This window comes from Mustelus asterias, chromosome 25 (assembly GCF_964213995.1).
Source record: "Mustelus asterias chromosome 25, sMusAst1.hap1.1, whole genome shotgun sequence".
NCBI classification, from domain to species: Eukaryota; Metazoa; Chordata; class Chondrichthyes; order Carcharhiniformes; family Triakidae; genus Mustelus; species Mustelus asterias.
Genome location: NC_135825.1, coordinates 39,176,342 through 39,193,219, shown reverse-complemented (window position 1 = coordinate 39,193,219; position 16,878 = coordinate 39,176,342). Strand labels below are relative to the sequence as shown.

Genomic DNA, 16,878 nt, shown 5'->3' with positions numbered 1-16,878 from the left:
AAGATGCAAATGAGATCAAGCCTTGGAGGAGGTGCAATGCCTACTCCAATCAGCTTGGATCATGTAGATCAAGCCCAAGACAGGAGGTGAGAGGCCTGTCTTGACAGCTTGGATCAGGAATGTCTCACTTGCTGAGATTCTGAATTGGACTTTGATTGGATTAAATTGGACATATAAACAAAAAAAATTGCTTCCGTTTCTCGGCCTTTTGGCCGAGTGTAGTATCAACATCCTGCACTTGGTTGAAGTCATGAGGTTACATTAAGGCTTCATTTGAAGCAATTTTTTAAAGCAAGATCTCGGCCTTTTGGCTAAGATGCAAATGAGGTCGAACCTTGGAGAAGGTGCGATGCCTACTCCAATCAGCTTGGATCATGTAGATCAAGCCCAAGACAGGAAGTGAGAGGCCTGTCTTGTCAGCTTGGATCTGGAATGTCTCATTTGCTGAGATCTGAATTGGACTTTGATTGGATTGAATTGGATATATTAAAAAAAAATTCTGTGGTAGCATGTACTGTGGGTGATAAGTATACCAATAATTAAAGTCATGCTTGCTTAGCATGTGACTGCCCCTATGATGTTGAAATCCTCCTGATCTAACTCAGTACAGTGAGGTTCCATCTTGGGTTGCCTTGTTAGAAGTTGTTCTGCTTTAACATCACGGACATAATAGGGACGGCATGTGCACTTAGCGTGAGTATTTATCTTTTACCTGGACCGACATAGTGTGCGTGACCCGATTGGTGTCATTTTGGTGTGGCTATCCCTGCTCACTGTTCTGCCCCTCCCTCGCTTGCTGCTTTGTTTCATTCACAGCAAGACTTCAGGAGATGAAAGCAAAGAGTTTTGACATGATTTTTAAAATTTGTTGTTTTAGAGATTTTTCAGGGAAAATAGTTTTGAACGGTAATTTCTTTAAGCCACATTTTGAATTTGTAAATATACCAGCAATCTCCCTTAGATCTTCTTTGCTGTTTCATAACAGGAAAGAAAAATGCTGCACTGATGCAGCAGATGGTGCTGTTTGTGGTTGAGAGTAAAAACACAAGTACCATTTTTAACGTTTCCTTTTTTGATACTTTTTGTTGAAGCAAAAGTCTTGTAAGTAGCGGTTTCTCAATAAGCTGCTAGCCGCTGCATTGTTGAATTTTCAGGAGGTTGGTCCTTGGGTGAACTTGAAGTTGAAATAGATTGGGGAGAGTTACTTCCCAACGTGCTATTGTTGTTTATTACCTCGGCTACATGGTTGACTGAAGCGGAAGGCTTCCTGATGGTGTCTCTGTCTCTGCTAAGCTGATTCTTGAAGTTTTCAAAACAGGCAAGAGATATTGCGATATTACCCATATGGCCTGTTAAAAGTCCAAAGTCTTTTTCCAAATAAGGTATATGGCCAGATCCTCCTGTGTGATGAATTTCACGTCTTGAGAGTGATGCACCATTGATACACGCAAAGACTAGAGGTTATGGAACAACAGGCTTTTATTAACAAGAACAGAAGCACTCCCAAACTGATGGCCAACTCGAACTGAGGCAAAGGGGCGGAGAGCAGCCACCTTTATACCCCGAGGAGGGCGGAGCCCCGGATTAAGGCAGCAGCGGCGTGCCCAGGCATATCCCATATCCAGACAGTGTTACAGTGGTTCACCACATTCACCCCCTGTTTAAAAAGAGTTCGGCGGGGGCGAGGTGGTGGAACGACAGTCACAAGTTATTGATTCAAATTACAAGTTCAGTCTCTCCGGGGGCTTGATCTGCCACTGCGACCGCCGCAGTGTCAGCCGTGGCACCGGTTCAGGAGGCCGCGGCGATGAGTCAGGTGCCAATCCATAACCGGTGGCGCCTTCAGACTGCCGGTGTGTGGATGCTGCTCCTGGGGCTCAGGGGTGCCATACACGGGGCTAAATGAGCGTGCTGCGACTCTGGTGCATCATGGACAACGTTTGGAGCTGGGGGTGAGGGGCCGTGGGACCTATTACCTGCAGGGGCCAGATCGCGAATGGAGACCGCGTCCTCCCGCCCGTCGTGGTAGGCGTATTGGGGGTTGGCGTGGAGGAGCTGGACCGTTTCGACCAGGGGGTCCGATTTATGGGTCCGCACGTGCTTCCGGAGCAGGACAGGTCCAGGGGACATCAGCCACGACGGTAGTGAGGTCCCCGAGGAGAACTTCCTGGGGAAAACAAACATTCGTTCATTAGGGGTGGCATTGGTAGCCGTGCACAGTAGTGACCTAATTGAGTGTAGCGCATCAGGGAGGACCTCTTGCCAGCGGGAGACTGGAAGACCCTTAGACCGGAGAGCTCATAAAACGGCCTTCCAGACTGTCGCATTCTCCATCTCCACCTGTCCGTTCCCCTTGGGGTTGTAGCTGGTGGTCCTACTCGAGGCTATACCTTTGGAGAGTAGGTACTGGCGCAGCTCGTCACTCATAAAAGAGGACCCCCGGTAGCTATGAATATAGCTGGGGAGACCAAACAGGGTGAAGAGGCTGTGCAGGGCCCTGATGACCGTGACCGAGGTCATACCTGGGCAGGGGATAGCAAAGGGGAACCGTGAATATTCATCAATGATGTTGAGGAAGTAGACATTGCGGTTAGAGGAGGGGAGGGGGGTCTTTGAAGTCAACGCTCAGGCGTTCGAAAGGGCGGGTGGCTTTGATGAGGTGCGCTCTCTCCGGCCGGTAGAAGTGCGGCTTGCACTCCGCGCACACTTGGCAGTGCCTGGTTACAGACCTGACTTCCTCGATGGAATAGGGCAGGTTCCGGGCCTTGATGAAATGGAAGAACCTGATAACCCCCGGGTGGCAGAGGTCACCGTGGAGAGTCTGTAACCGGTCTAGGTTCGCGCTGGCAAAGGTCCCCCGGGACAGGGCGTCTGGGGGCTCATTGAGCTTCCCAGGCCGGTATAAAATGTCGTAATTGTAGGTGGAGAGCTCGATCCTCCACCTCAAAATCTTGTCGTTCTTGATTTTGCCCCACTGCGCGTTGCTGAACATAAAGGCAACGGACCGTTGGTCCATGAGCAGGGAGAACCGTTTGCCAGCTAAGTAGTGGCGCCAGTGCCGCATCGCCTCCATGATGGCTTGTGCCTCTTTTTCGTCAGAGGAGTGTCGAATTTCAGGGCCCTGGAGGGTGCGTGAGAAGACGGCCACGGGTCTGCCCGCCTGGTTAAGAGTGGCGGCTAGGGCAAAGTCAGACGCATCGCTCTCCACCTGGAATGGGGTGGATTCGTCTACGGCGTGCATCGTGGCCTTCGCAATATCCGCTTTGATGCGGTCAAAGGCCAGCCGGGCCTCCGTCACTAGGGGAAAAGATGTGGATTTGATGAGCGAACAGGCTTTGTCTGCATAATTGGGGACCCACTGGGTGTAGTATGAGAAGAAGCCCAGGCATCTCCTCAGCGCTTTGAGGGTGGTGGGGAGGGGAAGTTCCAGGAGGGGACGCATGTGGTCGGGGCCGGGGCCGATTACCTCGTTCTCCACAACACAACCAAGGATGGCGAGGCGGCGCGTGCGGAATACACACTTCTCCTTATTGTAGGTCAGGTTAAGGAGTGCCGCAGTGTGGAGGAATTTTTGGAGGTTGACGTCATGGTCCTGCTGATCGTGGCCGCAGATGGTGACGTTATCCAGGTACGGGAAGGTGGCCCGCAGCCCATTCTGGTCCACCATTCGGTCCATCTCATGCTGGAAAACCGAGACCCCGTTGGTGATGCCGAAGGGGACCCGAAGGAAGTGGTAGAGACTGCCATCCGCCTCGAAGGCAGTGTATTGGCAGTCTTCCGGGCGGATAGGGAGCTGGGGGTATGCAGACTTCAAATCAATGGTGGAGAACACCCGATATTGCGCAATCTGATTGACCATGTCAGATATGCGGGAAAGGGGATACGCGTCCAGCTGTGTGTATCGGTTGATGGTCTGACTGTAGTCAATGACCATGCAAAGTTTCTCCCCAGTCTTGACAACCACCACTTGGGCTCTCCAGGGAGTGGTAATGGCCTCAATGATCCCCTCCCCCAGGAGGCGTCGCACCTCGGACTTGATGAACACTCTATCTCCAGCGCTGTACCGTCTGCTTTTGGTGGCAATGGGCTTGCAGACGGGGGTGAGGTGCTCAAAAAGCGAGGGAGGGGCGACTTTGAGGGTCGAGAGACCACAGGTGGTGCGTGGTGGCTGGTCTGTTAGCTGTGGATTTTGGACGGAGATCGGGGGAAAATACACCATAGTGACGCTCACATGAAATCTAGCCCCAGTTGTACGGCAGCGCAGAGTTGTGGCAGCACGAGGAGCCTGAACTTGTTGTACACCGTGCCCCATCCAGTCAGAGTTGCCACACAGTACCCAAGGACATTCACTGACCGGGACGTCGAAGCCATAGAGATTGATTGCTGCATTGGCAGTACTGGCAGTGCGTAGCGCTTCACCGTGTAAGGGTGGATGAAACTCTCCGTACTCCCACTGTCAAATAAGCAGTTAGTAGTGTGGCCATTTACCTTGACGTCCATCATCGACCAGGTGAGCTGGTGAGGCCTGGACTGGTCCAACGCAACCGAGGCCACTGTCAGATTAGGCGATGTGGTGGACGGTTCCCAAAATGGCGGCACCCGTGAGTCGGCTGACGTCACCCAAGATGGCGGCCTCCGTGGGTCGCACGGGGCCAATGGCGTCCAAAATGGCGACACCCGCAGATCGCACGTGGCCGATGGCGTCAACGACGGTCCCTCCTGCGGATCGCACGCGGCGCTGCTGGGCCGATTTTGCCCTGCAAACCTTCAGGTAGTGACCCTTCTTAGCGCATCCAGAGCAGATCGCGTCTTTCGCCAGGCAGCGTCGTCGTGGGTGCTTCTCCAGGCCGCAGAAGTAGCATCTCGGGCCTCCGGGGACCGCCGCAGTGGTCAGTTCGGCTTCGGGACGAGGCGTAGGTTTGCAGCCCTCCCGGGTACAGCGATGGCTGTGGTCGCGGTGTCCACGGTGCGCCCTCGTGGTCGGGGGTATAGGCTTCGAGGTTCTGGAACGCTACCTCCAGCGAGCTGGCAAGTTCCACAGTTTTCTTCAGGCCCAGCCCACCTTGTTCCAGCAGGCGCTGCCGGATATAGGTCGACCTGATGCCCGCGACAAAGGCATCTCTGATCAGGTCGTCGACGTTTTGGGCGGCTGAAACGGCCTTACAGTTGCAGGCTCTGCCGAGTGCACGCAGTTCGCGCAGGAATTGCTCAGTCGATTCCCCGGGCTGCTGTCTGCGAGTGGCCAGCAGGTGTCTGGCGTAGACTTCGTTCGGTTGCCGGTTGTATTGGCTCTTGAGGAGATCGATTGCCTCCTGGTAGGTCTGTGCGCCGCAGATCATCGCGAAGACGTGAGCACTGACGCGGGCGTGGAGCACATGCAGTTTGTCGATGTCTGTTACGACGACGGAGGAGGAGGAGGCGATGAAGGTCTCAAAACAGTGCAGCCAGTGAGCAAAAGAATTAGAGGCGCCAACTACCTGCGGATCCAGATCCAATTTGTCAGGTTTCAGGAGTTGCTCTATTTCAAAAATTTTGTTAATAAAATTGATGCACCATTGATACACGCAAAGACTAGAGTTTGCGGAACAACAGGCTTTTATTAACAAGAACAGAAGCACTCCCAAACCGATGGCTAACTCGAACTGAGGCAAAGGGGCGGAGGGCAGCCACCTTTATACCCGAGGAGGGCAGAGCCCCGGATTAAGGCAGCAGGGGCGTGCCCAGGCATATCCCATATTTAGACAGTGTTACAGTGGTTCACCACAGAGAGTGAGGTGGCTCGTGACTTTGTACCTGAATGACTCATTCAATTTCAAGTTACCCTTTTGAATTAGTTTCTGGGAAAAGCCATTGGGTCAACATCAGTCTGAAAAATTCCTCTGGTTTCCTCTTGGGACAGTGTGTTTCAATCGATAAGATTGTCCTCGGCTGGTCATTTTTCTGTTGCCTTTTGTGGTTTTTAATAACATAAAGTATTGACTGAGGGTTTATCATGTAATGGAACAAGAGAGCGGAAATACAGCATCTTTTTCTGTTTATGCTTTCATTTCTTGTCCCATTGTTTTGTTTGTGACAATGATTTGAGGCCCATTCTTGAACTCCTCAATATTAGACTTCAGAGAGGGTGCGGTTTTCACTCGTGGTGACAGCCTTGCATATAGATTTAACACTGGAATTGTAAAAACTTTTGCTTCCTGATTATTTATGCCCTGACAAACAAAGACCTGTCATGCTGTTTGTCATTCATTAACAGGCATCTGTTTTTGATTGTAACTAAAGAAATAGGAATTGTCTTCTTATTTTGTATCGAAGCAGCTTTATTAACTAGATTAACTATCTTTATGGATATTTGAAAAACATTTTTATTCCTACAACTTTTAAGTGCTTAGATTTTAAAAGGTTTTGTTTTGTTTACACTGACATATTTTAACTTCGTTTCATGAACCATTGTACTGCAACTGAACATTGTTTTCTGAGAACAAGTTTTGTGTTTGCAGCTTGAACATTGTCTCTTGGTAGGGGAAGGAAGAAACCTCTTGAACAATAAAGCTATTTCAACATCACAAATAGCTTTATTCTTGTAACATCTCTGACCAGGTAAAATGAAACAATGTAAATCTACAGCCATTCTAAACAATTTACCGTACATACGGACATATGAATAGGAGCAGAAGTAGGCCTTTCGGTCTTTCGAGCCTGCTCCATCATTCAATAGGATCATGGCTGATTTGATTATAATCTCAATCCCACATTTCTGCCCACTCCTGATAATCTTTCACCCCTTTGTTAATCAAGAATCTACATCTAGATCTGCCTTAAAAACATTCAAAGACTCTGCTTGCACTACCTTTCGAGGAAGTGTTTCAAAGACACTCAATCCTCTGGGAGAAAATAAAATCTCCTTTTCTAAATGAGTGATCCCTTATTTTTAAATGGTGACCCCATAGTTCTAGATGCTCCCTTATGAAGAAACATCCTCCCACATCCATCCTGTCAAGATCCCTTGGATCTTAAAGGTTTCAATCAAGTAACCTTGTGGATAACCACAAAGTATTGTGGATGCTGGAATCTGAAACAAAAACACAAAAATACTGGAAAATCTCAGCAGGTCTGATAGCATCTGTGGAGAGAGAATACAGCCAATATTTTGAGTCTAGATGACCCTTCGGGTTTGAAGGGTCTGATGAGGGGTCATCTAGTCTCGAAACATTGGCTCTACTCTCTCTCCACAGATGCTGTCAGACCTGCTGAGATTTTCCAAGATTTTTCTAACCTTGCGGATACAAGGCTAGTCCAACCTTTTGTAATCAATCCCCCTCAAAATATAACATTTGTTTTGCTTTTCTGATTATTTGCTATACCTGCATACCAGCCTTTTCTGATTACTGCACTAGAACCAGATCCCTCTGAATCTGAGCTCTGCAATGTCTCACTATTTAAAAAGCTTTCTTATTTATTCTTGCGATTAAAATGAACCAGTTCACGACTTTCCACTTTGTACTCCATTTGCCAGACCTTTGTCCACTCAGTTAACCTATTTATGTCTCATTGTCTGTCTCATCAGCAATTTTGCATCCATACCTTTTGGTTTTTTCATCCAAGTCATTTATATAAATTGTAAAACGTTGAGGCCCAAGCACTGATTCCTGACTCACATCACTTGTTACATCCTGTCAACCAGAAAAGTACCTATTTATGCCAGTTGTTTCCTGTTAGCGAGCCATTCCTCTACCCATGCCAGTGTGTTAGCCCCTACACTAAGCTTTCATTTTCCACAGTAATGTTAGATGTGACATATCATCGAATGCCTTCTGAAAATCTAAGTACATAAGTGCCCTGCTCTAAAATTTTAGTTACTGACCTGTAGTTTCTCGCTTTCTCCCTCCCTTTTTAAATAAAGGAGTTACATTTGCTATTTTCCAGCTAAATGAAACCTTTCCCAAATCTACGGAAATTGGAAAATTAAAACCAATACATCGAGCATCTAGTCACTTCTTTCAAGACCCAAAGATGAAGTCCTTCTGGACCAGAAATCTGTGAGTCCACAGCCCGAACAATTTGCTCAATGCCACTTCCCTGGTGGTGATATTTTTTCTAAGTTCCTCCTTCCTTTCCATTTCCTGATTTACAGCTATTTCTGGGATGTTACTTGTACTCTCTTTGGTGGAGGGTAATGCCGTGCGTGTTCAATTCATCTACCATCTTCCTATTATCATTATTAATTCCCCACATGCAATTTCTATAGAACCAATTCACTTTAACTCCTATTTATCTATCTGTAGAAATGCTTACTCACCATCTTTATTTCAAGTTATTGTTCTCTCCTATTTTAAATTTGCTCTCCTTATTAATCTTTTTGTCAGTCTTAATATTCTGTCTGATCTTCTGACCTACCATGTGATTATATGCTTTTTCTTTAAGTTTGATACTGTCTAACTTTTTTTAGTTAACCGCAGACAGTGGGTTCTCCCTCTGGAATTTTTTCTTTCTAATTGGAAAGTATCTATTCTGTGTTCTGAAATATCCCTTTAAAAGACTGCCACTGCATCTCTGTTGACCTGTGCTTAATCTTATTTGTCAGTTCACTTTAGCTAGCTTTGCTTTCATGTCCTCATAATTACTTTTATTTAAGTTTAAAACACTAGTCTCCAACGCACTCTTCTCCCCCTCAAAGTGATGAAAACTTCAATTATATTATGATCGCTACTATCTGGGATGTCTTCACGAAGGTTACCAATTAATCTCATCTCATTGCGTAATACCAGGTTTGGTATAACCTGCTCTGTGGTTGGTCCAGAATGTTCTGTTCTCAGAAACTATCCCAAAAATATTCTATCAACTTCTCATCTATGCCGTTTTTGCTCATCTTATTTTTCCAGCCGATACACAGATTAAAATCCCCCATTGTTATCGCATACGTTTCTGTTCTGACAAACTCCCATTATTCTTATTTTATACTCTGTCCTACCGTGTAATTACAATCAGTGGGCCTATACACCACTCCCACAAATGACTTCTTTTATCATTTTTCATCTCAACCAAAACCGCTTCTGCATGCTTGTTTCCTGAACTTAGGTCATCCCTCTCTAATATGCTGATACCATCATTAATTTACAGAGCTGCCTGTCCATCTTTCCCTAACTTTCTGTCCTTCCTAAATGTCTCATACCCTTCAATATTAGGTCTAAATTGCTGGCATCCTGTAACTGTCTCTGTAATGGCTATCAGATCTTTCTTTATTTCTATTTGTGCTATCAGTTCATCCACAGACAAATGATTGTTGGCCTTCATAAGGAAGTTGGGTGAGATGATTTTGCCCAGCCGTTTTGAGAAGTGATCTTGATTGGATGGAGTGAAATGTCAAGGTGTCAGTCGCTCATTTTGTAATCGATTGGTTTTCACATCTGCCAACTTCTTTCTCAAACCATCATAATCTGCTTCGGTGTTATCTGATTAAATAACTGCAGTACAATGCAGATTAGATTCAGGAAAACTCTTTTAGTCAGACGGTATCTGTGAAATCTCGCCAAATCTCTCTCCACAAGACTTTTTAAAGTAAAGCTTAACTAAGATAAGCAAATACACCAATTTATTTCAACATTTTGCATTGTTTAAATGTTAAAACTTTGCCCATGTTAAATGTTATACTTGCTTTTGCTGAAAGTCAAATACATTATTTGGGTGTCATAAGAAGATTGCTTTAATCTGACCTTGCTCTTCATATTTTTTCAGTGACGGCTATGCGTTTAATGTAAAATAGAATTGATTTCTATTACATCCATAAACATTTGCTTTTAATTCCTCGTGATCTCGCTCAATGAGTTCATAGCATAGGGTTTCAGTCCATTATTACATTTCGAGAATTGATTTGACGAGTATATACTTCCTAACGCTTTTTTGAAAGGAACTCCTGTGAACTGTGCTTTCATAAAACTGTCTTGGCTTTTTGCTAAATAATGCTGATTGTAAACTCGGGCTACTGTCAGACCCAAGAATCCATAGGTGAAAGTAGTGCAAATGATTTGGGAATGTGGTGGCCGTTATACTTGTTCTGTATTCTTTTAACCAAAATTCATATGCAGCGCTGCTGATTAGTTTCACGGTGAAGTATACATGCTGGGAAATGTCTTCATTTTTCATCACTCATTTCCGGACCTCTTTAACTTTAAAGGCATTAACTATCAGTTGGGATATGTTGCACAAGTGCTACTGTTCATTTGTAATTGGTCAAGGGCAATGCCAGGGCAATCAGGGTCAGCTGCCTGGTTTAAATTTCAAACAATACTCGGCAGTTAACTATCAGTCACCATCAACTGGTTTATTCTCCATGGCAAATCATGAACCAATCTGAGTACACTTACCAACCAATCAGCATTCTCTTCTCATACAGTATAAATTGTCGTTTTTCCTCTTATTCATGATATTCATGCGAAGTGAGAGAGGATCTCAAAGAAACTTATAAAATTCTAACAGGGTTAGACAGGGTAGATTCAGAAAGAATGTTCCCAATGTTGGGGGAGTGCAGAACTGGGTTCCTATGTCCTGATGAGTGCCAGATGAAAAGTTTTGGCTTGTATCTTCAGCAATACTTTGGAACATAGAACATAGAAAAACTACAGCACAAACAGGCCCTTCGGCCCACAAGTTGTGCCGAACACATCCCTACCTTCTAGACCTACCTATAACCCTCCATCCTATTACGCTCCGTGTACTCATCCAGGAGTCTCTTAAAAGACCCTATTGAGTTCGCCTCCACCACCACTGACGGCAGCCGATTCCACTCGCCCACCACCATCTGTGTGAAAAACTTACCCCTAACATCTCCCCTGTACCTACCCTCCAGCACCCTAAACCTGTGTCCTCTCGTAGCAGACATTTCCACCCTGGGAAAAAGCCTCTGAGAGTCCACCCGATCTATGCCTCTCAACATCTTATACACCTCTATTAGGTCTCCTCTCATCCTTCGTCTCTCCAAGGAGAAAAGACGGAGCTCCCTCAGCCTATCCTCATAAGGCATGCCACTCAATCCAGGCAACATCCTTGTAAATCTCCTCTGCACCCTTTCAATCTTTTCCACATCCTTCCTGTAATGAGGCGACCAGAACTGAGCACAGTACTCCAAGTGGGGTCTGACGAGGGTCTTATATAGCTGCATCATTATCCCCGGACTCCTAAACTCAATCCCTCGATTGATAAAGGCCAGCACACCATATGCCTTCTTAACCACCTCCTCCACCTGCGGGGCCGATTTTAGAGTCCTATGGACCCGGACCCCAAGGTCCTTCTGATCCTCTACAGTACTAAGAGTCTTTCCATATTGTACTCCTTCATCCCATTTGACCTACCAAAATGGACCACGACGCATTTATCTGGGTTGAAGTCCATCTACCACTTGTCTGCCCAGTCTTGCATCCTATCTATGTCCCTCTGTAACCTCTGACATCCCTCCAGAACCCCACCAATCTTCGTGTCGTCGGCAAACTTACCAACCCATCCCTCCACTTCCTCATCCAGGTCATTTATGAAAATGACAAACAGCAAGGGTCCCAGAACAGATCCCTGGGGCACACCACTGGTGACCAACCTCCATTTAGAAAAAGACCCATCTATACACTCTCTCTGCCTCCTTTGGGCAAGCCAGTTCTGGATCCACCGGGCAGCAGCACCTTGGATCCCATGCCCTCTCACTTTTTCTAGAAGCCTTGCATGGGGGACCTTATCGAACGCCTTGCTAAAATCCATATAAACCGCATCTACCGCCTTCCCTTCGTCAATGTGTTTAGTCACATTTTCGAAGAACTCCACCAGGCTCGTAAGGCACGATCTGCCCTTGACAAAGCCATGCTGAATATTCTTCAGCATACTAAACCTCTCTAAATGCTCATATATCCTGTCCCTCAGGATCTTCTCCATTAGTTTACCAACCACTGAGGTTAGACTCACCAGTCGGTAATTACCTGGGCTATCCCTATTCCCCTTCTTGAAAATAGGAACCACATCCGCAATCCTCCAATCCTCCGGCACGTCTCCCGTCTCCATCGACTACGCAAAGATCATCGCCAGAGGCTCTGCAATCTCTTCCCTCGCCTCCCACAGTAACCTGGGGTACATCCCACACGGACCCGGCGACTTATCTATCTTGATGCCATTCAAAGATTCCAGCACAACCTCTTTCTTAAAAGTCCACATACTCAATCTTTTCAGTCCACCGCACGCCCGCAGTACATCCACCCAGGTCCTTCTCCTCTGTGAAAACCCAGGCAAAATACTCATTGAGCACCTCTGCCATTTCTACTGGTTCCGTACAGACTTTCCCGCCTTCACCTTTTATAGGCCCTATTCCTTCACGTCTTATCCTTTTACTCTTCACATATTTATAGAACGCCTTAGGGTTCTCCTTAATCCTACCTGCCAGGGCCTTCTCGTGACCCCTTCTGGCTCTCCTAATTTCCTTCTTTAGTCCCTTCCTACAAGCCGTATACTCTTCTAAATCCCTATCTTCGCCAAGCTCTCTAAGCCTTTTGTACACTTTCCTTTTCTTCTCGACTAGTACATACTTATGTACTACAAAATGACTAGCCCTTTAATGCTTTGATGGGTCAATTAATGCCTTCACATTAAGAATGTTGCTGGAACTCTGTTTAAGAATACTTCTGTTCCTCTTAAAAAACGGTTATTTGATTTGATTTATTACTGTCACATGTATTAACATAGTGAAAAGTATTGTTTCTTGTACGCTATACAGACAAAAACATAGTGTTCATAGAGAAGGAAATGAGAGAGTGCAGAATGTAGTGTTACGGTCATAGCTAGGGTGTGGAGAAAGATCAACTTAATGCAAGGTAAGTCCATTCAAAAGTCTGACAGCAGCAGGGAAGAAGCTGTTCTTGAATTGGTATATGACTTCAGATTTTTGTATCTTTTTCTGAAGGAAGAAGGTGGAAGAGAGAATGTCCGGGGTGTGTGGGGTCCTTAATTATGCTGGCTGCTTTGCCGAGACAGCAGGAAGTGCAGACAGAGTCAACAGATGAGAGGCTGGTTTGCGTGATGGATTGGGCGACATTCACGACCTTTTGTAGTTCCTTGCGGCCTTGGGCAGAGCAGGAGCCAGACCAAGCTGTGATATAACTAGAAAGAATGCTTTCTATGGTGCATCTGTAAAAGTTGGTGAGAGTCATAGTTGACATGCCATATTCCCTTAGTCTTCTGAGAAAGTAGAGGCATTGGTGGGCTTTCTTAACTATAGTGTTGGCATGGGGGGACCAGGACAGGTTGTTGGTGATCTGGACACCTAAAAACTTGAAGCTCTCGACCCTTTCTCCTTCGTCCCCATTGATATAGACAGGGGCATGTTCTCCTTTACGCTTCCTAAAGTTGATGACGATCTCCTTTGTTTTGTTGACATTGAGGGAGAGATTATTGTTGTCACACCAGTTCACCAGATTCTCTACCTCATTCCTGTATTCTGTCTCATCATTTTTTGAGATCTGACCCACTACGGTGGCGTCGTCAGCAAACTTGAAATTTGTAAATGGAAGCTGATCTTTCAGAGGTATTTTTGCAAGCAAATAAAATTGAAAGTTTGTCTATATGTACTCTTCAACGTGGTTTTGGAGGATTCTGAATTTATTACACCCAAGTCCTGTTAATCCATCACCTCTGTTTGCTGAACTACCATTGTCTCCCACAATGTGTCAGAATTAGAAATTTCATTCTTGTGTTCAAATCCCTCCATTGCTTTGCCTCTCCCTAGCTGTGTAACTTCTGAGTACTTTGTGTTCTTTCAATTCTGGAGCCTCATGCAACCCCAGTTTAGGTTGCCTCTTCATTGATGGCTTCAGCTGCCTCGGCCCTAAGCTCTAGATTTCCCTTATTAAACCATTCTGTCTTTTTGACCCCTCTGGTATCTGTTAAGACTCTCAACAAAACCCAGTTCGTTTGTCAAACCTTTGGTCATCTGTCTTTAAAAGCCCCCCTGTCCGGCTTGGGGTCAGCTTTGTCTGATGATCCTTCCTTAAAATTCCTTGAGAAGTTTTACTTCTTTCAAGGTACTGTAAGTTGCTATTGATTTTGGGTAGCAAAACAGAAAGAGAGAGGCCTCTCTTCGATGACCAAATTATTGGCATATGTGGCAAGATGGTGGCTCTACCATGATTCATCCATTTGAGCTTTTTGACTCAGCAGTAGAAAGGTTGCAGTAACTCACAAAGGCCCCTTCAACATCACAAGGAAGAATACATTTTTAAAATAGTTTACTTTCACTGTTTTACGGATAACTGCTTTGGGTGGATGAGAATCCAATGTTTTTGTCAAAATCTATCTAACTATTGTCCTTAGTCTGGCTTATGCTTTTGCTGCTTCATTTCTGGAACTGTCTTGCCATATTATAGATGCCATGAAGCAAGTGGTGTTCCAGCCTTGTAACCATACATAGTCATGGAAAACTGCAGGGCCTTCAACAGACTGTTAAATATTCTAAGTGCAATGGTTTTTTTAAAAACCTTTTCAATAATAGAATGCTATTCTGTTGGTGGTCAGTTTGAACTGTCGTTTATCAATTCTCACTCCGAATTATTTGAACCGAGTTACTTCTAATCCTATTATTGTCTAGATGCCATTTTACGCAGTGTCGCTTGAGAGAATGAAAGAGGCTTTGTATTTTTCTTTGTCTATGGCGAGCTTCTTTGAAAGATGTATTTTCAGTGAATTGCTACTTCATTGTAGTTCAAATTTAGTTGACCTTTTCCCACTATCGGTTTTAGCCCAACGTTGAATTATGATCCCTGCAATTTTTGTGCTATTAGTTTTAGCAATTGAATTATCCAGTTAGAATGCCATTTACTCTCAAACTTGGTCGTATCCTAGCCTTATAATAAAACTTTGTTTTATGTATACTATAAATAGTCAAATGTTCATTTAAATGTCAGCTTTAACTACTTACGCTGAGCTTTGGAACATCTCGTTCTGCAGAGGGTAAATATTTGAATCGAATTTTAGAACCATTTTTTATGTAACGGTGCTTAAGTTTGTGCAGAAACAATTCGACTGTTGCAATATTCATTGTAATATGAGAGTGTACTTGCATCAGCCCACATTAACACAAGTGTTCTATTTTCTTTGCTAATCTGTTTCTAAAAGTTTTCATAAAAATGCTAATATGCTGTATCGTACACAATGTACGTTTTGATTTGTTTCCATCTACAACATGTAACAGCTATTTCTCTGACAACTTAAAAAGCATGCGACTTGTTTCAGAAAGGCTCACTTTGTATTCTGAAATTCTCAAATGATGTTTCATTGAAATGTGAAGGATTAGGATATAGTTCAGTTGTGCCCTTTCTAGGTATAGAGCTGCTTCGTCTTGGATACACTGATTACCCAGCTGATTTCCAAATATGGTAAGGTATGTCTCGGCAGTGTGTGGAGCATACTATTTGGATGCAGGTCATGGAATAGGTGAACAGTAAGTGAAATTAAGTACAGTATCAAATTATTAGTTAATTGTGAACTTTTAGACTGGGAAGAATCAGAGATTACCAGCCTTATTATCAAATATATTTTGTTTAGAACAGTCTCCTTAAAAGAATTATAAAATCCAGTGTGCAGATTAAATTACATGGTTTTCTCCAGAATGTAACGCATAGCTAATAATTAAAGAATGTATAAGATGTCTGAGTTTCATTAGGATATTGTAGTCAAGATTTAACAAGATATTTTTGTAAAATATATTTCAAAACTAAAATTTTCCCACAGAGGAAAGGGGTGGGATTCAGCCATCGAGACCCCCCTCCACCTCGATGTCAAAGAGTATATATACAAAGTCGGATAATGCAAAAAAAAATTCGGATTTTAAAAGCTCAATTCTGCTATGAGCCTAGAGGGGTATAAAAAATATATTGGGGAAATTACAATCAGGAAAACAAAGAGGGCATGAAAAAAAATTGAGAAAAAATCAAGGAAAGTCCAAAGATGTTGTATAAATACTTGAGAAATAACAGGACTCAATAAGAGACCAAAAAGGTACAGCATATGTAGGCGGAAAATGTAGGCCTGGTTCTTAATAAGAACTTTGTATCTGTTTTCACAAAAGAAAGGGACAAAGCAAACATTATTAAGGAGGAAAAGTGTGAAAAAATAGGATGGGGTAAATTTAGCGAGGGAAAAAAATTAAGGTGTTATCCTTAAAAATGAATAAAATCATTATATCCAGATTAAATCAATCTTTCAAGGGAAACAAGGAAAGCAATAGTAGAAGCTCTGGACATCATTTTTCAATCTTCTCTGGCTATATGCTTGATACTGGAGGACGACTAATGTACTATTTCTTAAAAAAGGAGGAAGGTCAAACATGAGTAATTACAGACCAGTCAGCCTAACCTCAGTGGGCAAATTATTGTAAAAGAAGACTGATAAATTGTCTTTAGTAAGGCATGGATTAATCGAGGATCGTCAGCATGGATTTGTTAAGGGAATGCCGTGTCTGCCTAATTTATTTTGAGGTGCAAGGAAGGTTTAGGAGGGTAGCGTATTTGATTTAATCTGCATGGATTTTAGCAGGCTTTTCACAAAGTCGCGCATGATAAACTGGTCAGAACTGGCAGCTTGGATCCAAAATTAGTCACTGGCAAGAAGCAAAAAGTTCTGGTCAGGTGTTTGTGACGGCAAGGCTGTTTCCAGTAAGATTCCACAGGGCTCACCATTGGGTCCCTTGCTGTTTGTGGAACATATTCATGATTTAGACTTAATTTTAGGAGGCATAAAAAGAAGTTTGCAGATGCTATGAAGATTGCTATGTAGTTGATATTGAGGAAGGAAACTATAGACTACAGGAAAATAAAAATGGACTTGCCAAGTGGGCAGTAAATTGAAGTGCTATTC

The 16,878-nt window shown here is 44.2% G+C and overlaps 1 protein-coding gene across 5 annotated transcripts in view; it reads left to right on the top strand.

Moving 5' to 3' along the window:
• LOC144511899 (protein phosphatase 1 regulatory subunit 12B-like) overlaps positions 1-16,878 on the top strand; it is a 317,939-nt gene that overhangs the window by 229,645 nt on the left and 71,416 nt on the right. The window contains exon 19 of one of the 5 annotated variants that reach the window (XM_078242335.1): positions 6,498-6,597. The exons of 3 other annotated variants lie outside the window; for them this stretch is intronic. In XM_078242335.1, the coding sequence (XP_078098461.1) occupies positions 6,498-6,584 (87 nt within the window). In that variant the 3' untranslated portion in view covers positions 6,585-6,597. Of the gene's footprint in view, positions 1-6,497; positions 6,598-12,931; positions 13,048-16,878 lie in introns of those variants that run through there. One more of the 5 variants, XM_078242336.1, reaches the window with a different exon arrangement.